At 51.5% G+C, this 24443-nt stretch overlaps 2 protein-coding genes and 1 long non-coding RNA gene across 11 annotated transcripts; 1 reads left to right on the forward strand and 2 right to left on the reverse strand.

The window, feature by feature from the left end:
• Nucleotides 1-2968: 2968 nt before the first annotated feature.
• Nucleotides 2969-20481, reverse strand: LOC133467712 (EH domain-binding protein 1-like protein 1). 9 transcript variants are annotated; one of them, XM_061752882.1, is made up of 30 exons: nucleotides 20027-20476; nucleotides 18766-18823; nucleotides 17867-17962; nucleotides 17739-17792; nucleotides 17470-17648; nucleotides 16989-17086; nucleotides 16829-16897; nucleotides 16292-16396; nucleotides 15619-15684; nucleotides 15458-15544; nucleotides 14741-14863; nucleotides 14109-14253; nucleotides 13641-13889; nucleotides 11610-13007; nucleotides 10672-10902; nucleotides 9361-10031; nucleotides 8901-9270; nucleotides 8063-8323; nucleotides 7091-7199; nucleotides 6875-7035; nucleotides 6744-6792; nucleotides 5549-5804; nucleotides 4949-4974; nucleotides 4833-4881; nucleotides 4672-4706; nucleotides 4120-4240; nucleotides 3902-4001; nucleotides 3767-3840; nucleotides 3578-3692; nucleotides 2969-3372 (listed from the first exon to the last, which is right to left on the reverse strand). In XM_061752882.1, exons 1-30 carry the CDS (start codon nucleotides 20128-20130, stop codon nucleotides 3285-3287), a joined length of 5547 nt encoding a protein of 1848 aa, XP_061608866.1. In that variant the 5' UTR covers nucleotides 20131-20476; the 3' UTR covers nucleotides 2969-3284. The 9 variants fall into 9 exon arrangements, with proteins under 9 accessions (XP_061608866.1, XP_061608868.1, XP_061608867.1 ...); XM_061752884.1 differs by having other exon boundaries at nucleotides 6875-7023; nucleotides 8063-8326; XM_061752883.1 differs by having other exon boundaries at nucleotides 4120-4231; nucleotides 8063-8326.
• On the forward strand, nucleotides 5675-6532 carry LOC133467716 (uncharacterized). The gene is made up of 2 exons (XR_009785297.1): nucleotides 5675-5815; nucleotides 5896-6532. It is a non-coding gene; the product is annotated as an uncharacterized LOC133467716 (long non-coding RNA).
• A 616-nt stretch (nucleotides 20482-21097) lies between the features above and the next one.
• znrd2 (zinc ribbon domain containing 2) lies at nucleotides 21098-24418 on the reverse strand. Its single transcript, XM_061752895.1, has 4 exons — nucleotides 24272-24418; nucleotides 22745-22896; nucleotides 22590-22674; nucleotides 21098-21690 (listed from the first exon to the last, which is right to left on the reverse strand). The coding sequence occupies exons 1-4, from the start codon at nucleotides 24285-24287 to the stop codon at nucleotides 21227-21229; spliced, it is 717 nt and encodes a 238-aa protein (XP_061608879.1). The 5' UTR covers nucleotides 24288-24418; the 3' UTR covers nucleotides 21098-21226.
• Nucleotides 24419-24443: the final 25 nt, after the last annotated feature.

Here is a 24443-nt window from a genome sequence, read left to right on the forward strand (position 1 = left end):
GGGTTGGAGCAGAAGCTACCGACCCGACCCGACCGACGTGTGCGTGCGTGCGCGCGCGCCAGATCAAACACTCGCTCGGTCTTCCCGACCGCGGGTGTCCTGTGTCACGCGCACACGCGTATGTGCGCACAGACTGGAGCAATTAGCTGTGGCCTCGCGCGTGTGTGTCGTAGACATTCGATCCCGCGCGGCAGACTGAAAACCATGTGAGTCGTCCGCTCCTGGGATGATGATGACGATGAGGATGAGGATGATGATAGGAACTAGCTTTCTGAAGTTTCTGACCCAATCCACTTTGACCTTGCATCCTGCAGGAGTTGCGTCGGCGCACACACAAACACGCACCGAGCAGCAGAGCAGAGGTAGAAGTCGTGGAAAGTTGGAGGAATGAAGAGAAGCTCCGAGCGAGCATGTGGAAAAGTAGGACGCGAGGGGGGGGGGGGGCGGCGTTGGGGTTGGAGCCAGAAGGAGACGGCGCAAGCACTTGAGGGACAAACAGAAGCAACACAAAGCTGCTGACTTGGAAGAAAGCACAAATGGAAAAAGCTGACTGATTATGAACAACGTTTCCACAAAACCAGCCAAGCGCGCGCACGCACGCACGCACACGCGCCGTGCGTGCGTGCAGCGAGTTCGGGTCCATTTGATCCAGTTCTAATCGATTAGGCCCCCTTCTGAAAAGTCAGCTCCAGTTCAACTACGACAGGGTCAGGTCTAGTTGGTTCCAATTAGATCCAGTTAGGTCTAGTTCTCTTCAGGTCCAGTTAGATCCAGATTGAATTGAGTCCAGTTGGAGTCAATCGGGTCCACTTAGTTCCCGTCAGGTCCAATTCCGTTCCGTTCGGTCCCTCTGCATTCGAGGGTGTCCGGTTAGCTCAAGTCGTATCCAGTCACGTCCGGTTGAGTTGGATCCAAACGGGTCCGGCCAGATCCGGTCCGATCCGGTTCCGCGCCGTCGCGTCGCGGTCCGGCGTTTGTCGGCTTCGACGCGTAAGGAGTCGCGTCGTCGTCATGGAGACGAGAAGGTCGCGGAACAGGAACGTTCACGTTGTTTACCCGAAGAGTTCATTCGTCCGACCCTCGACCTTTCGCCCCGCCTCTGGTCTCTCTCAGCCGGCCCCGGTGTTGACTCGGCGTCCTTCAGGCCCGTTGAGGATTATCTTGTTGCTCATGGCGCCGCAACTCTTCTTCACCTCCGTTTCTCTGACTTTTTCTCCCCCCCCTCGCCGTGACGAGACTTTTACTTTCGTCTTTCGCACGCACGCCTTTTTCCAAAAATATTTCAATTCAAATGAAACATTGTCGTGTCACTCGCTCACTGCGGTGTTCGGGTGACCCTGAGCGCGTGCGCCTGTTTGATTTCAGGGGCTGCAACTAACAATTATTTGGATCATTAATTCATCTGTTGATGTTTTCAATTCATCAATGTATCGGGTTTAAAAAAAAAAAAAAAGACATCTTCATCCCTTTATTCAAAAATGGAACATTATTCCAAATTGTCTGTGGAAAAACGCCCAAATATACAGTCCCCTCCAAAAGTATTGGCACAGCAAGGGCAATTCCTTTGTTTTTGTTGTCCACTGAAGACATTTGAGTTTGGGACCAAAAGACGAAAATGAGACTCAAGTTCCGAATCCCAGCTTTTAGTCCATCCTATTTACATGTGGACGTGTTCAACCACTCAGGACAGAGCACCTTTTGTTTGACGTATTGGAACAGACCTGATGAAGCAACATTTGACATTTGCTGGCACAACGCTGACTTGCAATAAGTGCATCGAGCCTGCGACCCGTTGACTTCAGCAGACGGTTGCGTTCTTCCTTTCCAGGCCTTTCCTGCAGCCTCTTTCATTTCTCGTTTGTTTCTGGGGGTTTCTCCCTTCGGTCTCCTCTTCAGGAGGTAAAATGCATGCTCTATTGGGTTAAAGTCCGGCGATTGACTTTGTTGTCTTGTCGCATGATGAACCTTCTCCCAATTAGTGCGTACGCATCTACAATGTTTCCGTCATCAACTGCCGTCGACACCCTTGGGCGTCCTGCTCGATGTCTGTTGCTCAGTACGCCGGTAGTTTCTTTCTTTTTTCAGCACATTGCAAATTGCTGTATTGGTTTGTGCAAAACCTCCGATCGATTTTGCCTCTCCTCTCAGCTTCAAAATGGTCTGCTTTTCTCCCGTGGACAGCGCTCTGGTCTTCTTGTTTGCTTAACAGCAAATGCAGTTGTCACAGGTGAAACCCAAAGCCAAAAACAAGCACTCTCTCACATGTTTAGGGAATCGATCTCAAAGGCAACTAGAAACACCCATCAGTCACATGTTCCAATAGTTTTGCTCACTTGAAAAGTGGGCGGCTCCCAACAAAAGGTGCTCGGTCCCGAGTTGCTGAACACGTCGAGATGGAATTGCAAACTCATTCATTCGTTTTCCGTACTGCTTACCCTCACGCGGGTCGCGGGCGCGCCGGAGCCTATCCCGGCTATTTTGGGGGCGAGAGGCGGGGTACACCCTGAACCGGTCGCCGGCCGTTGTCTCATATTCATCTTTTGGTCTGAAACCCAAATGTCTTCGGTGGACAACAAAAAGAAAAGGGGGCTGTAAATCCACAAGAATTCCGTTGCCGGTTTGGGCCATAATATGTCAGAAAAATCAAAGTCAAAATGTTGAATGTAAAAGCAGATGTTTGCAAATGTCTTATTTTGATTCAACACAAAGAAAATCAGTGTGCTTTATTATTATCCTAAATGTCACGATTCATATTTACCGTTGAGAGGGTGAAAGTCTGAGGATTTGGACAATTAGAAGTTCAAGGTGTCGAAACGATTACTCGATTAATTTGATCACGGATGAGTTGCGGATTAATTGTTGCACTTCTATTTCGCGTGCATGAGATTGTCACCTTTTGTGTGTGGCGCCCCCTGCTGCTCGCCTACTGGCAACCGATGCGCAAAATCCACGCACAAAAAAAACCTCCTTTTGAGTGATGAATCATAATTTATTATCGTCAAGACGATAATATTTATGACAATAAGTTATCTTGATGAAGCTCACTCGGCCACGCCCCCTGCCGGATGGTGACGTCATACATTGGTTGGCAAATCCAGTCTCACTAAAGAAAATCTTCATAACGCTGAAATATTGAACAAAATTATAACTCAAGCATCAATTGAAACGGATGACAGCCGCCATGTCGAGTCCAGCTCATCGCCAACATATTTTTTCAAACACACACACGCCAGCGTAAAATGTACACGCAAATGAATAAACAGCGGCGTGACAGGGAAAGCGTGTTACTGCACAACACACTTGTCTTTGTCGTCGTTCTTGCGCCTCCTCATCGCCAGGCCGCGCTCCAGACGCTCGTCCTCTTCCAGCGCCCTGCACGCACACACGCACACACACACAGCGATGAGGTTTGGCCAAGTGCACGTCGTGACTGCAAATTTGGATTTCGTTGTCGTTTGTCTTTTGCAGAAGCGTATTGCCGCCACACCAGAAACAAAAGAAAAAAGATCAGCGTCAGGTTCCGCTGTGATCATTTTCACGATCGAAAGGGCTGACGGTTCCCGTTGTCCGCACGCACCCTCGCTCCTTGGCGTCCATGTTTCTGATGACGTCGTCACGCTGGTCGACCAGAGACAGCAACTCCTGCAGGAGGCGCTGCTCGCGCTCGCGCTGGGCGCGCGACTTCTGCCGGTCTGCAACGCACACACGCAAGTCACGTGACGGATCGCCCGACGGGAGACGAGCGGCGCGACGGCGGTCGGCCGACCTTCGACGGCCATCGTGACCCGCAGCTCCCGAGTCAGCAGCTCGAACCTCCGCTCCAGGTCCCGCTCCTCCTGCCTGTCGCCCTCATCATCATCATCATCATCGTCACCGTCACCATCCTCATCATGTGACCTACATGAGTTCCAGCTGGTCTTGTCTTCGTATCAGCGCGTTCTTCTTGTTGACCAGCGTGAACCATTCCTGAATCAGCCGCTCCTCCTCGGCGCGGTCACTTCCTGCCACGCGCATACACACACACACACACACACACACGTCAACTCTGACCTTCGGTGTCGCATGCGTGAATGTGTGCGCTTGCGTGTGTTTATGAGCGCCCGCGTTTGCGTATCCCACCAGTTTCCATGAGGCTCCTGAGCCGCCGCTCCACCACCGCCGCCCTGCCGTCGACGTGCTTTTGCTCCGCCTCCAACGCCGCCAGCTCGCTCAGCACGTATTGACTCGTATCCTGGAGATGCTGGGCACACGCGCACGCAAACACAAAAACACGCAACAAACATGGAGCCGGAGAGGAAGGAAGGAAGGAAGTAAAAGAGGAATGCAGTTGAGAAGGAAGGAAAGAAAGGGGGGAAGGAAGTCAAGAAACAAAAAGGAAGAAAGCAATGAAGTGGGAGGGAAGGAAACTAAGGAAGATAGGAGACAAGGGGGAAGGAAGGAAGCACATAAGTAAGGGACGAAGTGGGGAACGAAGTAAAGGAAAGAAACCGAGAAGGAAGAGTGGAGGAATAAAGCAAACAGGAAGGTCCACCAATTAGAATGCTGCGATCCTTGCAGACCCGCTGATGTCATCATCATCATCATCATCATCATCCGCTCACGTGACTTCGCGGTGAAGATGATCTGACTGCTTGACAACGTGAAAGTTCTAAATGAAGGAAAAAAACTGACCGTTGCCTTGTCTTCTGCTTTCGTATGCTGGGACTCTGCACGCACGCACGCACGCACGCACACACACACACGCGCACACGCACGCACGCACGCACGAAACAATAAACTCGATGAAGACGTGTATTGTGTGTGTGTGTGCGCGCGCAACGTGAGGTTCTGACCAAGTTCCCGAAGGCTTCCTGCAGACTCGCTGACGCCTTCTCCTTCATCCTGAACACAACAGCAAGCATGAGACTCCCGCAGGAATGAGGAGGAGGAGGAGGAGCGTTGACCTCACCTCGGGAAGAGGAAACGCGGAATCCTCTGCAAGAAGGAGGAAGTCGGTCATGTCAGGCATTCAGATAGAAATGTACTCTGTGTGGAGATGTTTTGCTGCTTTGTGTGTTAAACGGAGCACTTTTTTTTTAAGCGTAACATCTAGGCTAATTCCCGTTAGCCCGTCAATGGTGTTTCGCATGACAGCGGACCCCCGCATACTTGCGGTTCGGCACGCGCAGATTCACCTATGCGCACGTTTTTTTCCTATGAATGTTTTTTTTTCATTTTGGTTTTTTTCTTTTTGGGGAGGAACCAACGCCGAAAATTCTTATTGTTGGTTTCTCCCCACGTTTTCAATAATTTTGGGGTTTTAAAAACCAAATCCCCAATATAATTCTAATCACTGTCAATTATTGCTCTCGCCGCATTGCGGCCTATTAGCAGATTTTTGCAATTCGCCGTTAGGCTTGGTCCCTATTTCCAGGGGTCCACTGAAGTTCCTTGGCACCGAGATGCCACAAGGTGGCGCCAAACTCGTATTGCGAGTGTATGCCCCCCCCCCCCCCACACAAGAAGCGGGGGTTCACTGAATATCAATATTCTATTTATTCCATCTAACCTTTAAGCGGCCTCTTGGCTCTCGGCGGCGGGAACGGCACGGCGCCACCTCCCTCCTCTAGCGCGGCGCCGGGGGCGGGGCCGTAGCGGCTGGCGTCGCTCTCGAGGTGCAGCACGCTGAGCTCCTGCCGCGTGAAGCGACTCCGCAGCTGGCTGACGTACGTCATGACGATGAGGCGGTCCGGAACCGAAAGCAGAACCATGTCGGACGGCTCCAGAAGGCGCGAGATGCCCAGAGACTCGAAGGCGGCGAAGGCCTAGCGGGAAGGTCAGAGTACGTTTGTTGTATGAAGGTTTTCGGAGGCCATTTCTCAACCCCCAAATCTTTCTTCTTAACTTCTGTGAAAGTGGGTCCTGACTCGGCGACAACAGCAAAAGGCTGTCGAGAAGCACGAGACTCGACAATTGCTGCAGCTCACATTGAAGCGTCCGCAATCACATGGACGGATATTCAACCATATTGAATGATTCAATCGGTCAAGAAATACATGGAGAGTATGTCTAAATGTGGGAATTTTAACGGGGAAAGACGTGGAATTTTACGATGGCACTCGGGTGAAAAATGTGGGAGTTGCATAATGTGTCGATTTTTCAATGTGGAAATGTGTTTTTGAGACGTTCTGAATGAACTGACCATTTTGAACGTGGAATGGGAATGATGTGGAACTCCCTTGTTGAATGTCTCATTGGGAACGAATGGGTGAATTTTGGGATGAAAAATGTGGAATTGTGGGAAATGTGGGAATTTCTGGAATGAGAAAAATAATACCCCGGGAGCCGTGAATTTCTGGAACATGTTGAAGTCGGAATGTTTTGGACGGCAGGTTCCAGCACATAGTGAAATAGCGTTGTTAATGTAACATGGCTTCATGATCGTGTGCATGCTACATGCACGCGGTCGGCGCTTTGCTAATCACTCTTTGTCTGTGTTGTTAAAAAGCGCAGTAAATAAAGCAATCGAGAAGGATTGTGTTCTTTCGCTCTACCTCGCTGCTCTGAGCATTTCAACTTTTGGGGACATCAACCACAACCTCAATTTTTCTTCCACTTCTGGGAGCTTCTACAACTACAACGTGCGCGACACAAGCCACACGCTGTGACTCACACGGGAGCTCAACGAGACAAATTGACATGATCCGAACGGCCAGGTCCTCCACGCTGACGACATAGCCAAGATAAGTCGTGAGGCCGCTCACCTTCTTGTTGTTCATCTCGATGTCATGCGCTTTCACCTCGTCGAAGTCTCTGAAGGGACAAAAAGAGGGCACTCGATGACCGACAGCCGCCGAATGATCGACAGGCGTGCAGTGCGCGGCGCGGCGCGTACACGAGGTCGGGGTGGAAGTGATGCAGGAGGGCGCAGAAGGCCAGGCCGTTCCTCCAGGAAGCGCCGAAGTCGGTGACCTTGACCCCCGCGTAGCCGGCTGTGACCTCCTGACACCACTGCAGCAGCGACTGGCTGGAGGTCACCAGGCCCTGATGGTCACACTGTAGCATGTTAGCGTGTTAGCATTTTGCTCTCGCTTGTTGCGTTTGCGTTTACCTCGCCGCCGTTGTCCGTCCTGTCAGCCTCCTCTCCGATTGGCCCGGCTTGTGAAGATGTGTCGCTGTCACTAAGGCGAGCGGCGACATTGATGCATTGATCGATAGACCTGCGGCACACACACACACACACACAAGAAAATTAACTGTTTCTTAACGATAACACAACTACAGCGGACAAACTTGATCACTTCCAAAGCCTTCTGCTATGCGTACCTCTCTGCGCACCCACACAAAAACACTTACCCGTGACTCCATGTTGTTATTTATTCTCCATTTACAGATACACTCTTGCATACTGACGCGACAAGTGCATATTATTTTGAAAACTCACACTGCACACTTACCCGTCTCTATTTGATTGACAGGTGAAGCTCGGGGGCGGGCCTTAATGGTGATTTTTGTTTTTATTCACTCACATTTGGCAGGCTTTGTGCCAAATAATATCATTAATAAATAATTCATATTTGTTTGAGTGTAATGTTTGTGAACACAGCTGGAGCCCGTCTTATCCATCCATCCATTTTCCGAGCCGCATCTCCTCACGCGGGTCGCGGGCGTGCCGGAGCCCATCCCGGCTGTCATCGGGCAGGAGGCGGGGTACGCCCTGAACCGGTCGCCAGCCCATCGCAGGGCACATACAAACAAACAACCATCCGCACTCACATTCACACCTACGGGCAATTTAGAGTCTCCAATCGACCGAGCACGCATGTTTTTGGGACGCGGGAGGAAAGCGGAGTGCCCGCAGAAAAGCCACGCAGGCACGGGGAGAACACGCAAACTCCACACTTATTCATATTTTGTTATTTATCTAACATATTGAGCTGCTCATCATCATCATCACCTTCATTCTCATCTTCTTCATCCTTATCCTTTCACTCAGCCGCTCAGCTGTCATTTTGATGTTTGTGCTGCTTGCCGTCCCAACCGTTTTGTGTGTGTGTGTCACGATGTCACCACGGTGACTTACACGCAGTCTCCCGACGGCCCCAGTGAGCACTCGACCAATCGCCGCCCGCCATCCGTCTCCGCATCTTGGATCTCGCCCGGCGCGGGAACCAGGAGCTTCCTGGTGCCGGGGGGCGTGTCCAGTGACATCACCTGGATTCTGTCCAATAGGAGCCGCTCTTCCTCCCGCAGACTCTGTGTGACGCCAATGCGCTTATCTCCACGGGCAGCGCCATTTTGTGCGACATCATGGTCGTTGTGGTCATGATGTCGGGCAGACGGTCTGCTGTGAGGAGAAGGTTTGGGAAGCTCATCAAATGCTCGTTATCTTTTGCTGAAATATGGCAGATTTTTAAATAATCTTTTTTGAATGCATGTTGACATGCAAGTGTGAATTTCAAGTTGTGCCACCAGTGTAGTACCACGTTCTGCCACAACATGCCAGGCAGCACTGAGCTCGAATGCAAGACAAATGGACGCTTTTGAAAAGCTAGGAAAAAACAAAAACGAAAACAAATAGGATTGCTGTTTTGGAGACTTTCTCAAGTCTCCAAGGAGGTCTCGGACACATCGTGACTGGGGAGACGTGCTGAGGACCAAGGAAACTGAAGAGACATCTCCGCTACTTCCACGAGACATCGCGCCGGTGACAGCGCACGCAATTTTTTGGGTCTCCTGAGTGGCCGCGACTGATCCGCAGCGACGTTTCCGCCAGTGAGATGGGCCCTTGACCTCACATTGGCCAGAACACGATGATGACGACACGCATGCAAAACCTCAACGATGCCGGGCCACCTGCAGGCCGCCACCCTCGCCCAAACAATCGGCGACACTCACTTCCTGCTGCCGCCCCCACTCACCCTCCGGTGTGGCCCCCCATGTAGAGCTCGGCCAACCATATGGAGCCTAGATCCTCGTGACCTGGCTCAAACTCCAACTCCTCCATATCGTCGCCAGCATCCTCCCCCACGACTGAGCCCAGACCGGGAGAACCAGGAAGACCAGGGAGACCGAGAGGAGTAACATCACCAGGAGGACACGGAGAACCAAGTTGACCAGAAGGACCATGGGAGCCAGGATGACAAAAATCAGGACTCAGAAGACCAGGAGGACCAGAAAGACTCAGATGACCAAGATGACCAGGAGGACTGGGAGGATTTGAAGGACTAGGAGAGCCAAGATGACCGGGAGGACCATGGGTACCAGTCCGAGTAAAATTACCAGGAGGACCTAGAAGACCGAGAGGACCAGGATGACCAGGATGATTAGGGAGACTATGAGAATCAAGATTTGCAGGAGGACCAAGAGAACTGAGAGTACCAGGAAGACTCGAATGACCAAGATGGCTACCAGGACAAGGATCACCAGGGTTTTTGATCTCAGCTGGTTTGAGGTGTGTTGGGGGATGCTCTTCTTCATCATCATCATCATCATCATCATCATCACCTTCATGCTGCTCCTCCTCATCCCCAATGTCATAAAGCTCCGCCTCCCTGAGTGGCAGCTCAACCTCTGATTGGCTGCTGATGACCTGCCGGTCGCGTTGCAGATCCTCGTCCTTACTGTGCTTTCCTGCCCTCGCCCTACTCTTCCTCTCCTCCTCTTCCATTTGATGTTTTTCACCTCCTTCCTTCTCCTCATCTTTCCCTCCATTGAGTGTTTCTTCTTCCTCCTCCTTCCTCCCTCCTTCTCCCCTCCTCTTCAGCTCTCGAGCCTCCTCTTCTTCCTTCGTCCCTTCCTCCTCCTCCCTTCTTTCTTCCCCTCTCCTCTTTGGCTTTCCTTCCTCCTCCTCTGTCCTTTCTTCCCTTCTGCTCCCCTTCTCTCGTTCTTCCTCCTGCTCCTTGGCAACCAGACGCAGCCGGGCGACAAGACTGAGCTGTGGCCTATCTGAAGGTCCGGGCTCCGGCTGGGCGGAGGACACGGTCCAGGGGAACGGGTCCACCGCGTGATCCACGTGGACCTCAAGTGAACCTTCAGAACCCGACTGGCAACTACGGGACAAAACAGACGTGAGGGACGGGGTTAGCCGGTCCGCTCGGGTCCACTTGGAAAGTTGTGGAAGCCCATCCCCGATACCCACTTGTAGTCACATGACAATGACATCACACTGTGCCATGAAGTTAGATGATACAAACAGAGTGATGATGCAATAAAGCCCATGATGCACTGCGCCAACTGAGAAACCTTTTTAGTTTCCAGGGTATTGTTTGATTTGAACACGAGACAAATTAGTGCCTTTCGGTGTGAAAATATATTGTAGGGGCCGTCTGACTGGACTGGACCGTCGCGACAAAATGACAGTCAGCGACTCCCACCTGCACAGCCCACCCAGGGGGCCCGTTTCCTGACTGTTCCCGGCGCGCTACATACATTGCCGACGTACATTTTGGTGACAGAGACGGCACTACACTATTTCAAAATTTAGAAATGCCGCAAAAACAGCGGCCAACCGCCGGGCACCCGCGACGACGAGCCGCCGAACCGCGCACGCCGCGCGGCGGTTCGGTCGGGTTCGGCCGCCTCCCTTGGTGCGCGGACGGATTTCCTTTTTCTGATTTTAACGGTTTTGTTCGGTTTCATGTCCAAAATAAATGTTGAAATTCAATCAAGTCACAGCGGGCTAACACTCACCCCTGTGCCGCACGCTCTTCATCCTCCTCCTCCTCTTCCAGTTTCTCCTCCTCGGCTGCTGATGTCTGCACCAACCCTTCTGAAAGTGTTGATGTCTTCTCGTCTGCTAACTTGGACACGTCTTCTTTAGTTTCTTCTTTAGCTTCTTCAACTACTGACACAGCAGGAGGACCAAGAGGCGGGGCCTTTGCTGCGATTGGCCTAGCAGGAGCGTCCACCTCAGCAGTTTCACTGTGAAGAAAACGGAGAGAAGTCCACTTAAGACAAACAAGAACCAGAACGTTGTGTCTGTACCATCAAGGGTTGTCCTTGTCTCAGTGAGACAGACAAGAAGCATAAAGTTAATGTTCCCTGGGCAGAGTTGGACTTGAATCGGAGTACTTTTCTGTGTTTTTAGAACTTTTTAGAGTAAGTCGACAACTTTTCAGAACCTTTTAGTGTGTTTAAAACTTCCCTAAGCACTAGAATTTTCCAGAGTTTCAATCGCTTTCAGTGTGTATCTCGAACTATCCGGTGTTTCTACGATTTTCCAACGGGTTTCAACAACCCCCCATTTTTCTAGAAATTTCCAGGGTTTTTCTAGCACTTTCCAGAGTATCTCTACAACATTCCAGTGTTTCAGGATTTTCCAGAGAGTGTGCCTAGCACTTTCCAAGCTTTCCAGTGCTTTCTAGTGTTTGTAGAAGGTTCCAGGCTGTTTCTAGAACTTTCCAGGTCATGTCTTGAATTTTCCAGTTACTTGAGCTTTCCAGGGCACCCTTAGAACTTTCCAGTATGTATCTGTAACATTCCAGTGTTTCTACAACCTTTTAGAGTGTCTAGAAATTGTTTCTAGAGGTCTTCTGTTTCTGTGTTTTTTCCATCAGCGACGCTCTGTATTGTTTATAATTTACGCGCGCGCGCACACACACCAATGGTGACCTTGAGGCCAAACTCACCGCTGATCGGCTGCCTGCGTCTCTCCTGATTGGCTGAGACTTGGGGGCGTAATGCAGCTGGCGTCCAGCAGGGGGAGAGGGAGAGCACCAAGCGACACCTGCTGGCCACGCCTCTGCTTCACCTCCTCCTCTTTCTCTTCCCTCAATCTTGTCATCTCTTTCTCCATTTCCACTTTCTGCCTCTCTTCCTCCATTTTCTTCCTCTCATTCTCCTCCCTCAATCTTTGCTGTCTCTCCTTTTCCACCTTGACGCTCTCCTCCTCTTCACACCTCCTCTCTCTCTCTTCGCCCTCCATCTTTCTTTCGTCCTCTTTCCTCCTCTCCTCTTCCTCCCTTTCCTTCCTCACCTCCTCCCTTCTCTTTAGCTCTGCTTTCTTTTCCTCCCTCCATTCTTTCTCCTCTCTCAATCTCTGCATCTCCTGATCGATTCTCTCCTCTTCCTCTTTCTTCTCCTCCAGTTCCCCCCCTTTTTTTCTCGCCATCCTTTCATTCTCCTCCCTCTGCCGATCCTCCTTTCTTTCTCCCTCGTGCCTCCTCTCCTCCTCTAGCTTCTTCCTCTCCTCCTCCCCTTCTTCCTTCTTTTGCTCCACCGTCTCTTTCTCCTCTCTCAATCTTTGCATCACCCTCTCCTTTTCCACCTTGACCCTCTCCTCCTCTTCGCACCTCCTCTTCCTCTCCATCCTCTCCTCCCGCATCCTGTCTTGCTCCTCCCTCAATCGTTGCCTCTCGTCCTCGACTCCCCGCTCCTCCTCTTCCCACCTCCTCCTCCTCGGCTCACCCTCCCTTTTCTGCCTTTCTTCCCCTGTCCCCGCCTCTTCCTCCTTTTTCTTCTCCTCCCTCAGTCTCTTCACCTCCCTCTCTCGGTCCTCCTTGGCTCGCCGCTCCCCGTCGACCCTCCTCTTTCTCTCCCTCTCCTGTTCCTCCGTTTGCTTTTTCTCTTCTTCCTTCTCCTCTTTCTGCCTCCTTTTTCTCTCCTCTTCCTTTGCTTCCTCCTCTCTCCCGCGCCGCCTCCTCCTCTCCGCCTCCTCCTCTTTCTCTCGTTCCAGCACCCGTCGTGTCTCCTCCTCCCTCCTCTGCCGGTGCTCCTCCTCCTTGCTCCTTTCCTCCTCCTCCTCCCTCCTCCTCACGAGTCCGGCCTCCTCCTGTCGGGCCTCCCGGCGCCTCCTCTCCTCCTCCTGCTCTTCCTCCGCTCTCCTCCGCTTCTTCTCCTCCTCCTGCCGCAGCCGGCGGTCGCGCTCTCCTTTCTCCAGGAGGAGCTGCTCCTCCTGGCGGCGCCTCCTCTCCTTCAGCTTCCTCAGCTCCTCCTGTTCCTGGAAGAGTCGCCGCTTCTCCTCCGCCAGCAGCCTCCTCTTCTCTTCCTCGTGTTGCCTCCTCTCCTCCTGCTCCAGGGCTGAGAGGCTGCAGAGGAGAAAGAGAACGCAGCTCAATCGCCTCTTTTGCTCCCTACTTCCGCTCCTTCCGTCTCATTTCCTCTTCCTACTTTTCCCTTCCTTTCCTCCTCCCGCTCGCCCACTTTCTTCCTCCTCTCCCTTTGCATCTACCAATCTCCTCCTTTCTTCTTTTCTGCTCTCCTTTCCTTGTTCCTGTCCCCGCTTCATTTCCTTTTCCCGCTCTCTCTTTTGTTCCTCCTCTCCTTTTTCGTCTTTCCCTTCCTCGACTTTCCTCTTCCTATCTTTTCATGTTCTCCTCCCTCAATCTTTGCCTGTGTCTCCTTGTTTGACTCCTCTTTCTGTTCTCTTGAAACTTTTTCTTCCTTTCTTTCAGTTCTCCTCTCCATTCTTTTGTCCCCCCTCTCTTTACTCTCCTCTTCTTTTACCCTCTCCCCTCCCCTTCTTCCTTCCTGTTGCATTCCTCCCTCCGCTCTTTTATCTCCTCTTCCCTTTCAAATTCTTCTCCTCCTCCTTTCACTACTCTTCCTCCTTTCTCCTCTTTCATCTGCCTCCCCTTCTTCTACTGCTCTTTTCTTCCATTCCTCTGTGCTCTTCTCCTTTCTCTCCTCTCCCTCTTTCTTTCCTCCTCTCTCAAACTCACCCGCCCGAGTCCCGCTCCGCAAAGCGGCCTCCCGATTGGGCGCCGGGCGCCTCGCGGACGACATCGCGCGGCGGTTCTGGTCCCGCATCCGCACGCCGACGGAGATCGTCAGCATCCTCGTCGCCGTGGAGACAGGTTCGCTCGGGGGTGATGAAAGCCGCTAGGACGCTGGTGGACGGGCGCATGGGGGCGGCGAATGGCCACGGAGGAGGCGGGGCTACGATCACCTCGGACCGCAATTTGCCGGGACTGGGGGGGACATGGAAAAAGCGGAGATCGGGTTTGAGCCGGGCCACTTTTGTTGGGCCGAGGGAAGGCGGGCCAGACGGGAGATGCAGGTGGAACGTCCAGCTCAAAAGCGCGGCTAGCGCCCGTTAGCTTGGATGCTAAGCCCAGAGCCAGCAGGGAGCTCACACACTTTTGGTATGAGTGTGCCAAGTGCATGCGAGTGCGCGAGTGCGGCCCCACCTGCCCCTTCCTAGCTCTTGGGAATCCTGCGCCGCGAGCGGCCGTCCGAATGCGCCGATGTCATCGGCAGCCGCGGCATCCCGGCTTCTGCTCGGCGTCATCGCCGTGGCAACGGAAGTTGCCGCCGCCTCTTTGTCCGTGGCGCCTGCGTGCGCACAAAATTAAAAAACTGACGAGAGTTGCCAAATTCCGTGAATGTTTATAGTTGAAAACTTCAAAGAAGAGTTTACTCTTAACAGGGAACTTATATAAGGAATAGTTGAATAGAAAATATCTTGACCAAAACAATCCGATTTCATGTGGCGTACAGTGGCACCTTGACTTACAATCCGCGTTGAGAACTTGGTTACAATTACAAGTCACCTTGTTGATCATGGAATAGTAGTTGAACTATTTGAATGACTTTCTCAAAGTCATATATCGGAATTGCATTTGATTACATTTGGATTGGATATTTCGTCCCCCCAAATTCAAACCATAGATCATTATTTTGGAGTCAACCACGTATTTGTTATTGACACAAATAATAAACTGATAAAAGTGCGATGAAATGTAAATACATCCTGAAAAATTGTTTTGTTGCATCACAAATCGACAACTCGATTTGATTGGCGATCGGCCGCCGGGCGTACCTGCGGGCGGGCTGCCGGTGCAGGGAGGGGGCCGAAGCGCCGGGGCGGCGGACTCGCAGAGGGCGTCCAGGTCCGGGCGGCTCAGCAGCGGCACGGCGGTCACGTCGCCGGCGAGGGGCGGGGCTGGCGGGAGAGTCCAAAACATTTTGCAAACATCGCGACTTCATTTTTAGGTGACTTGCCGAAAGATGCCACAAGGAGGCTTTCTATTAGACAAGGCTATGGCTTGTCTCAATGAAGCTCCTCCCCTCACTTCAACATAGTTGCTTGGCACCAAAGCAATTTTTTCTATATTAGACCTTTGTTCTGAGCATTTTTGCCATTTTCGTACTCTTTTATTTCTTTCTTCATAAGTTTAAATTTGTACTGCAGGATGATAAACGTGTTTAAAAAAATGTTTTGACAAGATCTGGGGCAGAAGCATTCGAGTCCCACAACAGATAAAAATGTAAACATGCGAGTTGGCCTGCTGGCCAGCTGGGAGGTGCCCTTGAGCAAGGCACCGCGCCTCCTGCCGCAGCTCAAGTGGTGCAGCGTGCGTTGCGCTCTTTGCAAAAGTGTACATCGGAGTGGGGGTTCGATTTCCTCTTGAGGGGACACGAATATGACAAAAACGTTCTCTACATCACAGATTTTCATCGAGTGCTGGAATATATCGCCCGCGGTAAATGTTGGCTTCAGCGTCGCCTGTGGTGAAGCAGCCCGGCACAACGTTACCTGCTGGCGCGTCAGCGGCGAAGGGCGAGGGGGACGACGGGCGACCCACCGACTTCACCTCCTGAGCTTTGAAAACTTGAGCGCCACCTGGAGGAAGCAAACAAACGGCTACCGACCGAAAGACGGAAGCTCGGCGGAAAGTCCGCCGCCGCGATACCCACCTGACGCGCCGCTGACGACGGCTGACATTTGCGCCACCGGGGGGCGCCGTTCGTACGACGCAGCAGCTGAGGGCGAGAACGGCGAGAACGCCGAAAAGAGGAGGAAGAGAAGGAAAACACTATTTACAAAAGAACTTGCCCCAATATTTGTAAGACAGGCAAACCCGGCCCCCGAACTTCAACTCGTTTTGAGGCGTTTTGGAATCAGCTCCCAGCCGCGGTCTTGTGCCGCAATTTGTCTCGCCACCTGCCGGCAAGCGGCGACTTGGCTCTCCTGATTCCAAAGCTGAAGAGCTGCCGTTCAAATGCGGCTTGCCTCACAAATCGACACGGAAAGCGGCAACAAAGCGCTTCAAAACATTCCGAAGATGAGTCAAGTCAAAAAAATGATCAGCAATGACGGACGAGTCATGTTTTCATTTTGACTGATGACTCAGCAACATCAAAATTGTAAGAGCGCCGTGAAGTAGGATTGGATTCATCGTTTCGGCCCGAATGAATGAGTCTGCGTTCGGAATCCTTCGCTCGTTCTCGACTCCCGAACCACGACGGGGGTATGTTCTTTGTGGACTTTTTAGGAGCGGTCTAGGTCCACGATCGAAAAATCCCCTCGCAGATTTTAGGGAGGAGGGAACGAGTCGCGTGAACATGAGCACGCCAGCCTCCGTGCTACCTTTTCCCTGGAAGATGGCAGGCAGCGGCGGAGCGATGAGGGGGAGGGGCGCGGGGGGCGAGGACCCGCCGACGGGCCGGGGGGGGCGGCGGTCCTCTCGGATGACTGCACGATGGACGGATCAGGAAAAAACAAGAGTGAAGATGGACATTAGGATGAAGAGGTCTGGACGGCACGTCAATGTTCATCAGGCAGAGGGACCAGTTAGTGAGACAGTCAGCGCAGTCACAGGAACATTCAACACAACAAAGGAACAGTGTCAGAGGAACAGCCAAAGGAATGCTCCGGTGGCGTGGCGGAGCAGCAGTCAGAGAAACAGTTAGCGGAAAAGTCAGAGGAGCATTCAAAAAAACTGAGGAAGAGTTAGAGGAACGGTCGGCGGAACAGCCAAAGGTTTGTTATGGTGGAGGGTTGTGCAGGGGAACAGCCCAAGGAATGCTACGTGGAGTGGCTGAGGAACAGCTGAATGCGTGCTGTGGCTGAGTGACACTCAAAGCAACAGTCACAGGAAGTTGTGCAGCGAGAGCAGGAAGCTACCTGGCGCGTTCCTGGGCTCAGGCGGCGGAGGGGCGGGGCGATTGGGTCGCATAAGAGGGCGCGGAAAGACTGCATTGGCCGCAGCGGAGAAAGAGGCGGGACGTGAGCGTAGGGAAACGGGAACAGGCGTGGCTGAAGGCGCTTTGACGCCGGCGTTTACCTGCCGCGCCGTCTTCGTCGCTCTCGTTGAAGTCGTCCATGTCGGCCACGTCGGGTTTGACGCTCATCAGGCTGGCGAGGCTCTGCATGTCCTCGTCGCTGAACAAAGCTAACGTTAGCATAGCTTGGCATCGCAACGTCGGCAAGGCTAAGCGTGACCCGAGGCCTGGTATGCGCCAAGATAACGGCAGTTATTGTCCCGATTGTTCCCTTCCCTTCAAAAATACATTTCACATCCCGAAATACCAAGACCGGTCTTATCGGAGCCCACCGCGCAGTACGACCAAAACTGTTAAATGTTAGATTTTTTTTTGTTTTTATCTTTCTGGGTGGGGTCTGTCGCAGATTTAAAAAAAAAATAAAAATAAATCTTCATGTATGTACAAAGCCTTCGAAGGTATTGAGATTCGACAGTCGCAGTCAACTCATTTGAGTGTCGCTAAAAAAAGCTAACATTAGCTAAGCTAAGCTAAGCGACTCACGTGGCTTTTCCCTCACGCACAAAGATGCAGGACAGCGACAGTTTGAGCTCCGCCTCCACCACTTTGACGGACAGCGGCTTGAGCGACAGCCTGACGTCCGTCTGCGTCGGCGTCGCGCTGGCGTAATTCTTCAAGTTGATGGCGGCGGACCCTAGAACCTTACGGTGGCCTTTGCACTCCTGCGTGAAGAGTGAAAGGAAGGAAACCATGGCCGCCCCGTACTCGCTGTTGAAGGCGTGGCCACAACGAGCGGGGCATGCGCTACTCACGCCCTCAAGGACGAAGGTCCACTCTTTGTCCTCGAACGCCTCAGCTCCCGCTTCCTGGAGACGCAGCAACGCAACACACGTCACCGCGACGACCGCGACAATGACGGACTTTGGAGCGAGGCCGCTACCTTGAAGAGCGTCACCGAGATGTCCACGTTCTCCGGGACGGGCCACAGAACCGTCCCTCTGTACGGGTTCTTGATTCCAGGCTGCCAACTGTGCAACTACACACACACACACACACACACACACACAACTCTTGTCTTTCTTGGCTTGTGTGAGTCTCCACCCTTTTTTGTATTGTTTGTAAACAAAAGACGGCAGTGTACTCCCGTCCGGGCGCTGGAAAGATCACGATTGACTCCAACTGAAAACATGACAAAAACTTGTTGCGCTTGAGGTTGCACTGCCAGATATTCCCCAAAAGGTTCTGTTTCCCTCCCCCCGCCCCATGTCCTTCCTAAAAATCTAAATGGGTGTTATGCGGAACGTCACGTGACCGAACTGGTGGACTTTCCGCGTGTGCGGCGATAACGACTACGGGCCGGTGACACGATTGAACCCGAAATTGCTAGAATACGGTTTTCTTTATGGCAAAAGTTAAATACATGCATATCATTTACATATAGCATATATATCATTTAGTTATTGATATATGCTATATGTAAAGACGAACAAAGCCTAAACGTGGGATGTGGTCATCTTTAGGAGGTCTTGAAGACATCTCGTGTAAGACACGAGCCATCGTGGACGTTGACTATTTCTACGGGTGCTTTGTCCCGTCCCGCTGTCCTGCCGCCGGTCAACCGGACCGGAAGGAAGGAAGGAAGGAAGTACTTCATCCGGTTTTGCAAGTGGCTTGTGCATCGGTTTCTATTTCCAAGTCGTCGCTTGAAAGACGCGAACGATATCGGCCTCGAGACTTCGGGGCGACCGCGAGGACGTTTGAGCGGAAACGTTTCGCCTGGAGTCGAACGATTTCCTTTGTGACGGCAGTCCTGGAACTCGCGTGTGAGAGTTGCGTCACCTTGGAGCACATACGCCGGTTCCTCCTCGTCCAAACCACGCGCAACTTGTCGGGCTGCCTGCGCACACGCACACGGACACACACACAGACACAGAGTTTGGTGTGTATATTGGACACATGTTGTGTGTACACTTTCAAGAACCATCTTTGGGCACAAACTCATGACGGTCATGAGGACGGCTGACGGCTTGCGTGCGTGTTGTATCGTCCGCCGGCATAGAGGAAGTGAAAGAGGAAGTGAAAGAGCAGTCATGTGACATGGGAAGAACACACGCACACTCGCGCCACTGTTGCCGTGGCGTGAACACACAAGCAAACAACACGAATGTCACTTGACTGTTGTTGTGTGTAGCTGGACAGCGTAGATGCTAACATTCATGAGACCACAATGTCGTGGCAGAAGTCACACTTTTGTGCTTCACGGTTGTGTAGTTTGTTGCAAAATGTTTTCATATATTTGTATGTACTGTTCGTATGTGTGTGTTCAAGTTACAGCTGTTCGAAGGTTTAAAGTTCTCTCAACACTTCAGGTTAGCCTGTTTAAGACGTTTTGCATTATATGTCAGCATTAAACTGGCAGATGTTCTTTCTATGAAAGTATACAGTTTGGGTGACCATTTTGGTGTTTAAATGTCTTTATAATTTTATATATATATATATTTTTTTTACAGCCAACTTCAACTGTGAGTGCCAAATGAACAGCTTGAAGCAAGCACGTTGTGCCTCTTAGTTGTACAACTGCATGAGCCAGTCTTCTTTTTGTTTCTTCAAAGTGATGTTATACGATGACAGCAAGAGTGAGAACGGGAATTCTCGATTGTGTGTTTTCATGAACTGAATTGTGTTAAAGCGGCTGTGGGTCAGCCCGCTGTTGAAGTGCCCTTGGGCAAGACACTCAACTGCGAATTGCTCCCAGTGAGCCTTGGCACCATCTCGCATGGCAGCTGCCGCCCGTTGGTGTATGAATGTGTGAGCACGGTAAGCGCTTTGGGCACCGTGCAGTGTAGATTTGGGGGGTGTTGAGCTATATAAGTGCACTCCATTTACCATTGAAAGCCCGAGGTAAAACTTTTTTAAAAGGCTTTTTTCATTTCGCTGTTGGGTGAAAAACGTATTACCGCGATAAACGGGGGTTGACTTCCCAGAACTGACAGCCGGCGCGCGCCCGCGCCGCCCTCCTTTCCGGAAACACGCGAAGTACGACAAACACTATCAACTCATCACAATCATAAAGATATTGTGTGCGTGTGTGTCCACTCACCATTTTTCTTTGCATTCGAGCAGCAATTCCTGGTAGGAAGCAACAAACTGAAACTTGGAAGCTTTTTTGCCAACACGCTGAAGTCTCTTCCACACTGACGTCATCGCGGACACAAAACAAGTCCGAGTGGGTCCGAGTCGTTCACACGCAGGGGAAGGCGAGTCGCGTGCCCGCGTGCGTCCTCTCCTTCGAGTGGCGTGGACTTTCACACGCACGCGCACAGACGCCAACCAAGCGCTCGCGAGCGTTTAATGTCCACGTCCGCGCCACACTTTGATCCTGCCGCTCGCTCGTCCGCTTGAAGGCGGCTCGGAGTTTCCACGCTGACGTTCACGCCGGGCGGCAGGAGGTTATTTTTAGGATGATTGACAAGTACAGCCGCGTGGAGGGGCGGGGCGTCACTCGGGGGCTCCAACACACGACGAAGCCAACTTCATTTTTTTGCCATGTCACTCAAACTCCTGACCCCGCCCGCCAGAGCAAACCGGGTGACGTCAACGTGCGAAAACCAAGTTCCACATTGTTTATTTGTTGTTTCAGTTTACGGACGAAGGCGCAGGTTGTTTCCGCTTGCATTTGGCGGCCTCTTGTGGAGGCAGCAGGTAACGCAAGCATCCGTTTCCAATGCGGTCGAGCGGACTTGTCTGGCAGCATACATCCACCGAGACTGGTCGCCAGTCAAGGTCCACGCGTGATGCAATACAAAAAAAAGCACGAGCACGAATCTGCACGCAACTTACCTTCGTGGTTTAGCAGTTCTTTCTGCACGGAAGCGTTCCAGTGATCCTTTTTTAAACAAAACAAGCTTACTGAATGAAAGGTGTCCAAACTATTTTAAACCTATTCTGTTATTTGCCCCAAAACTCACCTGTTTGCTGTTTTTGCGAACAGGTGACTTTTTCGGTGACCAACAGACTCTAAAATTTACGAACGAGCAAATTTGCAAATGCTGAACGACAAATACGTGGAAGTTCAGCATCCACTGAAGTTTCCCATCGGAAAGCAAATTTTTGTTTTGTTTTTTTTGCCGGGGGCAGTCATGTGAACAAAGACACACACGGTTGCCAAGGAAACACTTGAATCATTTTAATGGCCGACCTCTTTTAAAAGAGAAAATAACTTACAAAAACAACAACGCTCACCCGTGCCGCATCACACCTTTGTCACAGCCCACTTAAGAGTTCAAAGGGCAGCGCGCCCTCATTGGCTGATCTCCCGCAGGCTCCGCAGGGAGGCGGCGCAGCTGGAGATCAGCTGGCACAGCTGGATGCTGGACTCCAGCGAGGCGCAACTTTGCAGCTGGCTGCTGGCCCAGCGCATTTTGCTCAGCACCGCCTCCTCGGCCTCCCGCAGCACGGGACGCGCGGCCGCCGGTCGCGCGGCCGCGCTCGCCGCCGCCGTCGCCGCCGCCCGGCCCGGCGCCGGGGCCGGGGCCGGTGAGGCGGCGCCGGCCCCCGGGCCGCCGGCGGCCGCCGCCGGCGCCGGTGCCGAAGGCGCGGCCGCGGGAGCGACGGCTCTGCCCCCGGCCGCCGCCCCCTCGCAGTGCTCCGGTCTGGGCTGCGGGACGGCGCCGCCGTCGACGTAGGCCGGATCGCTCGCCGCCGGAGAGTGAGCCGCCAGATGCCGCTCGCGCACCTGGGACAGCGCCGCCTGCGCATTGAGGGCTGACAAAACACCAGAGTGAGTTTGAGTGGGATATATACTTTGCTAAAATGTCCACAAGGAATCCCGATATGGAGCGATTTGAGCGGCTTCCTTTCATCGTTTCAGTCCGCGAAAATAAAACAAAATGATCTGTTTGTAGTGATTTGGAAGTCAGGAATGATGAATGATTCCGAACGCATTCCAGACTCCCGAAGCACAACATGCATAGATTTTTTTATATAGTGGACGCATTTTCCTTGATAGTAAAGTAGGAAATCATGACGCAAAAACTGCTTCCATTCTTTTGAATAGTTATGACTTGATGTTTTTAGCCAGTACAAAACTGTACAGTAGGGCGGCAGCTATTGAATATTTCTACAAACGACTATTTCCTTAAGTACTTGGATGAAAAATGATTTTGCATTATTAAACAACACCAGAAATTAACACCACAGGTGCAAAAATTAATCAATGAATCAAAACTAATCAATTATAAAATGAATCGACGACTATTTAAACAATCCCCAAATAGTTTGGACTTCAAATTGTCCGAATTTCAGCCTCTCAACAGTAAGTCTTGTCTGATATCTGTCGCCCTCCATGAAAGCAGACTGATTATCTTGGCTTTTTCAAAACAAGACATTTGCAATCACCTGCTTTGAATTTCCAATTTCGAATGCTCAACATTTGTGCCAATTTTCTGACAAATGTTACACACCAAACTGGAACCGAATGGTCATCAATTGATTTTTGTACATTTTCTGCACTGTCAATTTGAACTAATGTCCTGTTTTTCAATAAAGGGACTGGAATTATTATTTTTGGAAATCCCATTCATCACTTAATAAACAACATTAATCGATGAGTAAAATATTTTTTTGTTGCAACCCTAGTAGAGTGCTATTTGTGTGTGTGTTACCAGGATTGTCCTTGTCAACGTCCGAGTCCAGCTCCTGACACGAGACGCAATAGTTCTTGTGTGTGCGGTCCTGCATCAGAATGTTCTGCAAACCAACGACGACACGCACAGTGACACAAAATGGCTCCGCGCACGTGCGCGCCTGCACGTCTTACCCCGCAGACGTCGCAGCACTCGGCAAGCATCTTGTATCCTTTGAGGAGGTATCCCCCCATGACTTTGCTGATCTGGTCCTGTCTCTCCCTGCGGGCCTGGATCACCTTCATCTCGGCGTCGGTGGGGGGCTCCCACTCCAAGTCTTCCTCCTCTGATGTGGCAGCAGGAAATCCAAAGAGACCGCAAAGGATATGATGAAGGAAGGAAGGAAGGAGGGAGGGAGGGAGGATATAGTTTACAACAACAACCAAATCCGTTACAGTGATAGTGGAGTCGGAACATGGAGTCCTCCACGTTAACGGCCGTCAATGGCAGTGAATGAGTTTTAAGATCCAGCTGCCTGTGATTATGCACATGGCCAGCAGGTGGTTTCGTGTGCGCATGAAGCATCGAAAAATGAAGCATCGCGCGAACCAATTGGCTAAAGTGTTACGATGCCTCATGAAGCTTCCTCTCGTATTGGAGCGATGAATCATGGGGCTGTATTGCTGATCACCGTTGTCCACTACTTTGCGGGATACATTAAAGGCACTAAAAAGGCTATAACATATAACCATGTCACCTTCCAACAGCACTACAAATGATGGGCAAACCCACAATATGGATATAGCGAGCCATTCCCAACGCAGCCTAAGGCCCAGTGCACACGTCAAGATAATTGGGCTCTTTTTGACCAGATTCTGCCCCTTCCCGACTAAGGACGACAAATGCCAGACTGTCTTCGGTCTACTATGAGCATCAGATAAGCTGATCATTAGGTCTGAGCTGTGTTGGTTAAGAGTGGATTTGTCACAATAATAGGGTCCGAAAAGGGTCGGGGTCGACAATTTACCACCCAAAAATCTTCACGTGTGCGGGGATGGCCGACTAGTCTCGAGACGCCGCGAATTGTGACGTGGAACGGAATGTAGCCAATCAAGAAGCGCCCTGAAACGACAGTAAATAAGAACTAACATACCCAATGTCGTACTTTATATAACAGTGGGTTCACCAGACGACAACAAGTATTTTGGAAAGCAAGTCGTTTTTTGACGACTTAGCCATTCCACAACAGTCCCGCCTCCGGTCCTTTCAGGAACGCTCGGAAACATCTGCGCAACATATCCGGTAGTGTTTCTTCTTCTTCGTTTTTGTTAAAACCCGTTTGGTTTCCGTCTTGGAGGACTGCATTCGAGATCGGTGGTGGAACAGAATCTGCCACACAGAAGACGACCAAAACAGAAAACGACCATGCTTGATGATTTTTTTTATCTTCACGCGCGGGGCTTCTCTGTAAGAGAGTTACAACCTTTTTAGACTTGAAACATTGCAGCAGCCCTAAGCGTCAAATGTGACTTTTATCAGGCTCGCGATCACCACTGAGCTCAACTGTGACCAACTAGCTCCGAGCTAGCAAGAAAACCGCGCCAAGGTTAGCCAAAGTTAGCAAAAGTCAAACGACAACCGAGAATGTGTTCAACGCGTTCACAACGAGTGTCAAACATGTGTCGACGTCTGCACAGCAACAAACCAACCAACCAACCAACCTCCATTTAGCGACATGTTGCTGTGTCTGCTGCTGCTGCTGCTGCGATGACGGCACGCGTTCTTCTTCGTTTGCCCATAGCGGAACGTCCCGGGAGCGCTGCTTCCTCCCAACGGCGCCTGGAGGAACTGCAGGGTCGGTCTTTGCACACTTCGGCGCGTTCTGATGAGATC

The sequence above is a fragment of the Phyllopteryx taeniolatus genome, chromosome 17 (assembly GCF_024500385.1).
Source record: "Phyllopteryx taeniolatus isolate TA_2022b chromosome 17, UOR_Ptae_1.2, whole genome shotgun sequence".
In the NCBI taxonomy this organism is placed as follows: domain Eukaryota; kingdom Metazoa; phylum Chordata; class Actinopteri; order Syngnathiformes; family Syngnathidae; genus Phyllopteryx; species Phyllopteryx taeniolatus.